Source organism: Equus caballus, chromosome 12 (assembly GCF_041296265.1).
Source record: "Equus caballus isolate H_3958 breed thoroughbred chromosome 12, TB-T2T, whole genome shotgun sequence".
NCBI classification, from domain to species: Eukaryota; Metazoa; Chordata; class Mammalia; order Perissodactyla; family Equidae; genus Equus; species Equus caballus.
Window position 1 is genome coordinate 34,792,292 of NC_091695.1, and position 9,185 is coordinate 34,801,476.

At 40.2% G+C, this 9,185-nt stretch overlaps 1 protein-coding gene and 1 pseudogene across 1 annotated transcript; both read left to right on the forward strand.

Annotated features, from left to right (window-relative positions):
• The first annotated feature begins 230 nt into the window (after nucleotides 1-230).
• Nucleotides 231-1,173, forward strand: LOC138916892 (olfactory receptor 4D6-like; annotated as a pseudogene).
• A 5,909-nt stretch (nucleotides 1,174-7,082) lies between these two features.
• LOC138916893 (olfactory receptor 4D11-like) lies at nucleotides 7,083-8,018 on the forward strand. The gene has a single exon (XM_070230497.1). The coding sequence runs from the start codon at nucleotides 7,083-7,085 to the stop codon at nucleotides 8,016-8,018; it is 936 nt and encodes a 311-aa protein (XP_070086598.1).
• Nucleotides 8,019-9,185: the final 1,167 nt, after the last annotated feature.

A 9,185-nucleotide genomic window follows, 5' to 3' on the forward strand; every position in this document is an offset into this window, starting at 1 on the left:
TTGTCAACCTAGGGTTTTACAACAAGAAAGGAAAATCACCAGGATAAAGAGTTTCCACACAATGAAAAGGGGGACTCTAGCACAGTTTTTCTGAGTAGTCGTTATGATCTGGATACTTGCAAGAGCCTTATAACAATATATGATAAATGATATTGCCGCCTCATGACTGCATACTCCTAATCCTGACATATCTTCTCCTAAGGTAGAGCTAGCAGAGGGTAGTCCCCATCATGGGCCAGAGCAACCACACCACCGTGAAGGAATTTGTCTTCCTGGAACTCACTCGCTTCCGGGAGCTAGAGTTTTGCTTGTTTGTGGTCTTCCTTTCTGTGTACGTAACAACTGTGCTGGGTAACGCACTCATTGTGCTGACCATCACCTGTGAGTCCCACCTCCACACTCCCATGTACTTTCTCCTGAGGAACAAATCAGTCCTGGACATTGTTTTTTCAGCTGTCACTGTTCCCAAGTTCCTGGTGGATCTTTTATCAGAGAGGAAAACCATCTCTTACCATGGCTGCATGGTACAGATCTTCTTCTTCCACTTTGCTGGGGGGGCAGATTTTTTTCCTCTCTGTGATGGCCTATGACAGATACCTTGCAATTGCCAAACCTCTGCATTATGTGACCATTATGAGGAGATCGATGTGGGTGGGTTTGGTGGTCACCTCTTGGATGGGTGGTGGTTTGCACTCAATTGTCCAGATAATTCTCTTACTTCCACTCCCCTTCTGTGGTCCCAATGTCCTAGATGCCTTCTACTGTGATGTGCCCCAAGTGGTTAAACTGGCCTGCACTGACACCTTTGCTCTGGAACTCCTTATGATCTCTAACAATGGGCTGGTGACACTCCTGTGGTTCCTCGGGCTCCTGGGGTCCTACACTATTATTCTGGTGATGCTGAGATCTCACTCTGGGGAGGGCCGGCACAAGGCCCTCACCACCTGCACCTCCCACATCCTGGTGGTGACTCTTCACTTTGTGCCTTGCATTTACATCTACTGCCGGCCCTTCACTACACTGCCCATGGACATAGCTGTGTCTATCAATAACACGGTCATCACCCCCATGGTGAACCCCATCATCTACACTCTGAGGAGCCAAGAGATGAAATCAGCCATGAAGAGACTTCAGAGAAGGATTGGGTTTTCTGAGAGCAGTAAACTGGGGTGAGCAGTCAGATTGAGATGGAAATCTAACTCTGATTAATTTCTCAAACCACTATCCTGGGAGTAAGAGACAGCTATCTCTTTTCTCCACGGTCATTTCTCTACATCCTCATAGACGCTTAACTCTATTAGAGGGAATATAGAAACAAAAAGAAGAGATGAGGTTGAACAACATGAGATATTGGGCTTGCAGACTGGGGAGAGGAATGAGGTATAAGACTAAAATCAATAACCTAATGCTATTTTGTTGTAATCTGTGACTCTCATGCCAACATACTTTACCTCACTTTTACCACCTGTAATATGGAAATAACATTGTCTCCTCACAAGGTTGCCAAGAGAGTGAAGAATTACAAATGTTGAGAGGATGATAGCTGCAAAAATTAGTATTGCTCCTGGAATTAATCAGGCATACAAACGATTTCCCTGTTATAATATTCCTAAATGTGCATATATACAGAATATGGATGTATTTCTTTCTCACATGCTTTCTCTAGTGTCTCTGAGATTTCTCTGCCTTCTCTGATTATTCCCAGTTGATTATTAAAATCACTTCTTGATTTAATATTTTGAGTACAGAATCTTCAACATATTTCAATATATTTCACTATTCTCAGATCCATTCTACTGATTTTCTCACTCAAATTAATCTCAAAAGTACTTGTACAAATTGGGGCTATATCTGCACAAAATCCACAAAGATAATTTATTTTTTGTTAACTTAAACTTCTTTATTCCCTCTATCTTCTCTCCACTTCACTCCCAGGGCTTTTATAGCTGGAGCAAAACTATAGTTTTGTCTATATATGCACAGACAATTCAAGATAAATCACTGGTAAAAAAAAAAAATACCTTTTCACACACTCAAGATCCATTTTTTGTAGCAGGAGAGAAAAGAAACACATTGTAGACAGGGCCACTTAAGAATAGCCGCTGGGTCTTCTTTGTAATCCACCTGTCTCCCAAGAGGACGATTCTAAAAATGTAATTATGTAGAGAGACAATAAATCTCCCTTCTCTCTTTATTCCTGCTTCAAATTCTACCCTCCAGCCTCCAAAAGTCATTAAAAAATTGGCCAAGAGGAATAAGAAATCTCAGGAAATTTCAACATATAGACCATTCTTTTGAAATTGTTAGGATGCATTAATACTTGCAAAATGGTCCTAGTAGATGACATACATTTGTGATTTTCTCTGAGTCCTACAAGACAGAGACATTGGGCCAAGACTCTTAACCACATGGCAGTGCTTCTCAAACTTTTTAAAATTATTGCCACCCCCCCCCAAGGAGCTTTATTAGGTATTTTTACTAATTGCTTTCCCACAAGAAAATGTAATACCAAAGATATACTGTATATCTTTTTACACACCAAAGATCTTTGAAGGACCACACATCATTGCAATATCTAAGATTTTTTGGCTACCAATAACCAATTTTTGCCCTCTTGGTCACATTGCCCACACTGAGAATGAATGATAACATGGCATTAGATATTTCTATTAACATGTTTCCCCGAAATTCAAAGAATCACAGAATAAATAGCATATGTCTTCTGGGGCCTTGCAAGAATTTGGAAAGCATAGAAATGTGGGCATCTTTGTTTGTGTGTGTCTGTAAGTGCATGCATATGTATGTGTGTGCACATATGCGTGGATTTGTGTCCAATAATGACTTGGAAAATATTTAATAACTCCCACTGGAACTCCAACACTGTCATAAGAATGTCCATTCTATTTCCACACTCAGATATAATAAAATTCCCTTTGCTAATTCTCATATTAGGCTTGAGCCTAAGGGACTACTGTATGTGATAGGGATGCTTTGGGACCAGATGAAGAGCCATGATGATGTAACTCCCTGAGTCTGCCCTTTCCAATGTGAAGTTTTAAGAGAAGATACCGAAGTCTAATGTAACTAACCTGCAGAAGGACTTCAACTTCTAACATGATATTTCCCCAGAACCATACACACTGAGGCCCAGCTATCCAGTCTCAGATGGCATAAATTCCAGCTTGGATACTGAAGGATTTGGGTAAGAACATTGAACTGTCAGAGTGTGAGACATTGTGGATTATACATGGATAGGATGTGCATGAAAATGTACCTAGTGTATAAGATATTGCAAAAATAGCTGACAATTTTAGTAACGGAAAACAAAGAAGTAGATTTTAAATACTGGAAAAGGAGGAATGTCTCCTTAAGAAGAAGGAGCCACAGAGATGGAGTCAGCATGGTAAAAGAGAAAGCAGCTCGTATTTGATGGAACAATTGAGTTGCATATAAGGAGCAGATTTTATTCTAGCTTAGGGTTTGTCCATGGGATCATGGAGCCTCTTTCCACAACATTGGTGCTTCCTTAAAAAACATAATCTTAACCTCAAATTATCTTAAAAACTGTGGAGGTTTCAAAGGCAACCCTATTTCCATACACTGCCCATGACTCACTGGGTCTCTTTAGCCTTTGATCCAGAGCCTGTCTTATTCCTGAACCCAATGACCCAGAGCTGAAGGCTCAAGTCCACTTGGTTAATTCATGCAAGTTCATGGAAACAAAAATAGTTAAGTTGGTTCAAAGAGAAGTTGCACTTCTATTGAATCGCATTTTATTGCTATTCAATAGAATATTCTACATATGTCTTCATAAATAACCCTCATGATAGGCAGGTCGGATTCTGTTTTCAGGAAAAAGGGAAATGAATCAAGTTAATTGAATGTCCACTCTGATCTTGGTACTTTACAAACATGATCATAGTTACTCCTTATGCCACCCATTGAAGTAAGTGGTATGCTTCCCAGTTTGCAGAGGAATAAATTGAAGGAAAATAAAGAACTTGCTCCATGTAACAAATGAGGAAGAGGCAAAATTCCAACCCAAATTTGCCCTACCTGAAAACTCTTAACATTGCCCTACACCACATCACATTAGATTGCCCTCACATTTTACAACTGAGGATCCAAGGAACAGAGAGGCAATGGGACTTTCTCAAGGTCACAAAGGTGTTTTATAGCCTGGATCAGAAAACAAATCTCTATCTGGCATCCCTCAGGCCATGTCAAAGATGTTAACAAAAGAGTTTCTTAGCCTGTGTTCGTCAAAATCCTTCTCCCTCACTCACATTCCAATGCCAATGCTTATAAGTAATGATGTGCACTTACCAGCTAGATTTATAAATTTAAGAAACATTTATTGAGGGCCTGGCCCTGTGGCCGAGTGGTTAAGTTCATGCAATCTGCTTGGGCAGTCCAGGGTTTTGCTGGTTCAGAGCCAGGGCATGGACATGGCACCCCTCAGGCCACGGTGAGGCAGCATCCCACACAGCACAACCAGAGGCACTCACAACTGAAATATACAACTATGTACTTGGGGGCTTTGGGGAAAAGAAGGGAAAAAAAGAAAATTGGCAACAGATGTTAGCTCAGGTGTCAATCTTTAAAAAAGAAACAAAACATTTATTGAGCACCTAACGCATGCCCCATACTAAGTGAAGATTTGATGATATTAGGATGGATGAAATACTGAGCAGACAGGATGAACTTGAGGTATAATAGGGAAATTATAGCGTGCTAAGGGAAAAGAGACATATAATTAGAAGAAACTGTTAAAAATACCAGAAGAGAAGTCAGTGCAGGGAATGAGTCACAAAGGGGTGTCAGGGAAGTTTTCACAGAAGAGGAGTCTCTGGACCCGAGTGTTGAAAGGTCAGTGTTTGTGAAGACGGATAGATGGGAGATTCTGAGAGTAGGGAGGATACGGTAGGTAGAGGGAGCAACAGGATCACAGATCCAAAGGCATAAGAATGTGTATAACATTTAAACACCTGAAACAGAATCAAAGGAAACAGGGCACTAGATAATATCGAAGATGGAGGGAAGTCTTAGATGCTATAAGAAAAGTTTAATCTTTATTCTATAAGCAATAGGGAACTACTAGAAATTTTCCAGCAAGGGAATAAATGGTCCCATTTATGACTTGTGAAGATATTTCTGCAAACAACAGAGAGGATGAATTAGAGAAAACTACACCGAAGAAAAGGAGACCAGTTACAGAACTCCTGCAACAATCTGAGGAGAAGTGATAAAGGTTTAAGTGAGGATGAGGAGAATGGGACAAATTGAGAGAAGTGAAAAAAGTAGTACCCTCAGGAGAGTTTTAACAGTGCCCAGGTCTCTTGCATGTGGGTGGCTCAATATAAGTCTTTTGGATAAAACATACTGCCTATCAGTACATGCTGTGGAGGTAAGTGTGCCCTCAGAGACTGAATAAACTGGGAAAACAAGACAAGTCATCAAATTCTCCAGAGCAAATGAGAGGCAACATGTGTTTTGGGCTTATTTATCCACATAGTTTTTCAAGACTCTTACCTTCCCAAAGTTTGTTTTTACACAGACCAATCATGATGCTTCCCAGTTGGGCACTGATCTGGACAGTGACCATCTATCAATAAGGTAATGCCAGGTGATTCAGGCAGATGCTTAGGCTGAGGATGGCTTTTACCTATAACTCTGAGTTAACTTTGTGACCACTGCCACCATCATAAATCTTCTTATAAATTATTGAAATGACATGGGCTGAATGTCAAAGTCTAACTCCATCACTAGCTTCCTGCGTGATCTTATACTTGTCACTTGGGCCTCTTAAGAACTTTATTTTTCCTTAATTGATCTTCAAACAACCAAAGGTTGCTTACTCCTGACTCATACAGGAAAAATACAAGGAAATAAAAATCCTCTAAGTTGGATCTTCCCCTTCCTCCTCAGCCACGACTCTATGGTAAGAGAACATACCAACCCTCAGGGATGGGGAACAACCATTGCTTCCATCTTGTGTTTATCTTACTCCATCAGAAAGTGAAAATCCCAAGCTCACTAGAAACTGTTTATCTTTTATAGGAAGGGCACAGGAGGAAATTCACATTTACCTGTACTGCCTACATTTCTGTGGTAACCTTGAATTTCATGCTCGTTCTCTATGTATGCATGTCTGGACCTTTGTGAACATAATCATCTCCATCACCATCTTTGTCAACTTCTTTGTGTTAAATTCATCATTTACCCTTGACCTCTTAGTATCTATGAAATGAAATAAAACATTGAAGAGAAGATGTCATTTCTGAAAGGTCTAAAATTCCATTGATGGAAAGAGGAAATTGAGGAGCTAATAAAACTCACCACTGAAAGTTCTGTAGAGTGTTCCTTACACAAATTATTCATGGATTTATATATTTTGAAACTGGCAGGCAGTGTGGTATAATGGAAAGATCCTAGAACTAAGAGACAGAAGAAAACTGTGTTACTTTTTCTCTGCCACTGGTTTTCTGAATTACTTTGGAAAATTGGCTTATAGTTATTGATTTCAGTTTTGGTATTATTAAAGTGGGAATAACAGCTTTCTCCCTAAACTCAGAGGGATATTAGGAAATTTTATTGTAATTAAGTGTGCAGTAGCTTTTAAAACAATAATATGCTGTTCAAATTGACCCATATCATCTTGTTACTGAAAGGCATTTGAGGGTTGATTTATTCCAATGGCTTTTAAGCCATAGAAACAAAGTGAAACTTGAATAAAATCAGAGCTGCTCTGATTCACGAAGATGTAGGGAACCCATAATTCCTTCCATAAAGCCTTCCTTAGATCTCTTCCTCAGCAACTTCTAGGGGTGAACTTTAAAAGATCACAAAGTCCCCAATCAAGTACGGTAGGAAAGCAAATGATCTAGCTCAAAACTCAACTTGTACTAATGAGGGAACTGAAGCAAGTAGAACTGAGTGATTTCCCTGGTAACACAGCTAGTTCATGAAGAATAAGATATATTTATGTATGTTCATTTTCTGTATGAGGTAAAACTTTGATTTCATTACCTAAGTAATATTATTTCTTTCCAAGCTGTACTTGGAGGAGGAAATATCATCCAATGGCCCTGAGAAATCATACCAGGGTGTCTGAATTCATTTTTTGTGGCCTTACCCAGTCTCAAGAGTTAAGCTTGCTCTTATTTTTATTTTTAGCTGTGATTTATGTAACAACTGTGTTAGCAAATGTTGCCATCATGGTCACTGTGACCTGTGAGCCTCACCTTCACACCCCCATGTACTTCCTGCTCCGCAATCTCTCTGTCTTGGACATCTGCTTCTCCTCCATCACTGCTCCGAAGGTCCTAGCTGACCTTCTTTCAAGGAGAAAGACCATCTCCTTCAACGGTTGCATCACACAGATGTTTTTCTTCCACCTCCTCTGTGGAGCAGACATTTTTTCTCTCTCTGTGATGGCCTTTGATCGCTACATGGCCATCTCCAAGCCCCTGCACTATGTGACCATCATGAGTAGGGGGAGATGCACTGCCCTCATTGTGGCTTCCTGGATGGGGGGCTTTGTCCACTCCATTGTGCAGATCTCCCTTTTGCCACCCCTCCCCTTCTGTGGACCTAATGTTGTTGATGGCTTCTATTGTGATGTCCCGCAGGTGCTCAAACTCGCCTGCACTGACACCTTTGTCATTGAGCTTTTAATGATTTCCAACAATGGCCTGGTCACTACCCTGTGGTTTGTCCTTCTTCTTGTGTCATACACAGTGATCTTGATGATGCTGAGAACTCAAACTGGAGAAGGCAGGAAGAAAGCCATCTCTACCTGCACAGCCCACATCACTGTGGTGACACTGCACTTTGTGCCCTGCATCTATGTCTATGCCCGGCCCTTCACTGCCCTCCCCATGGACAGAGCTGTCTCCATCACCTTCACTGTCATCATCCCTGTTCTGAACCCCATGATTTACACCCTGAGGAACCAAGAGATGAAGTCATCCATGAGAAGACTGAAGAGAAGAATCATGCTTTCTGAAAGGGGATAGCCTGATTACAGATTGTGGATCAAGCTGCAAGAATATAATTGAGATATTTTCTTAAAATATTAGCTGTCACATATTGTCATGCCTCAACCATAAATAGACGAGTATAGCAAGATGGCACAGGCACAAAGGATCAGCTACCTGGCACAACGATATTGAGAAGGAACACCAGCAAGAAATTAAGCAGATAGAACATAGTCCTTAAAGAGCAATTGACAGCAAGCAGGGCACAAACGTGAAATACTGTAGAAGTTCTTGGTGTCCAGGCAATGGGATGAAAGATAGGACTGTGGTGTCCAGACATGCAGTAGGCAACAGGGACACAACCATTCAGTATGCGTAGAGACTTAGTTTTAAGGATCTTCATTGTCTTTCACTCCCTGTGACTTCCTAACAGTTGGATGTGACCTAGAACTTATACAGTCTTATTTTTAAAGCTCCAATATATGCCTACAGCAAGGGTAAGAATCTGGAACTACCTGTCTAACTGTTCATACTATTGCCTCAGACATAAGTTAGTTTGACTAGTTGAAAAAGGAAAAGCTGTATCTAAGCCAATAAATATTTTTTTCCTACGTGCACTTCTTTGTCATTTCCCTTACCACAGTGCATTAAAGAGCTCCAGAGAACTTAGCAGATCTAATTCTCCATTATATTCACAGTGTCTAGAAAAGTGCCTGACCTGTAAGAAGCTATTAGTGTTTGTTCATTGAATTTGTGGCATGGAAGGAAAGGAATTTATATAAGAGTATGACATCAGTTCTACTTAATCATGGTTTTTAGAATTTATTTATTTATTTTTATTGAAGTAACATTGGATTATAACATTATAAAACTTTCAGGTGTACATTAAAATATATTTCAAATTCTGTGTAGATTACATCATGTTCACCACCCAAAGACTAATTACGATCCGTCACCACACATGTGTGCCTAATCACCCCTTTTGACCTCCTCCCTTCCCACTTCCCCTCTGGTAACCAGAAATCCAGTCTCTGTTGTTATCTTTTTGTTTGTCCTTTCTTTTAATCTTCTACTTAAGAGTGAGATCATAGAGTATTTGACTTTCTCTGTCTGACTTATTTCACTTAGCGTAATACCTTCAAGGTCCATCCATGTTGTCACAAATGGCCAGATTTCAACATTTCTTATGACTGAGTAGTATTCCAT

Excerpts from the sequence above, each read along its gene's own strand:
- LOC138916893 (XM_070230497.1), top strand. The coding sequence starts at position 7,083 with ATGGCCCTGAGAAATCATACCAGGGTGTCTGAATTCATTTTTTGTGGC.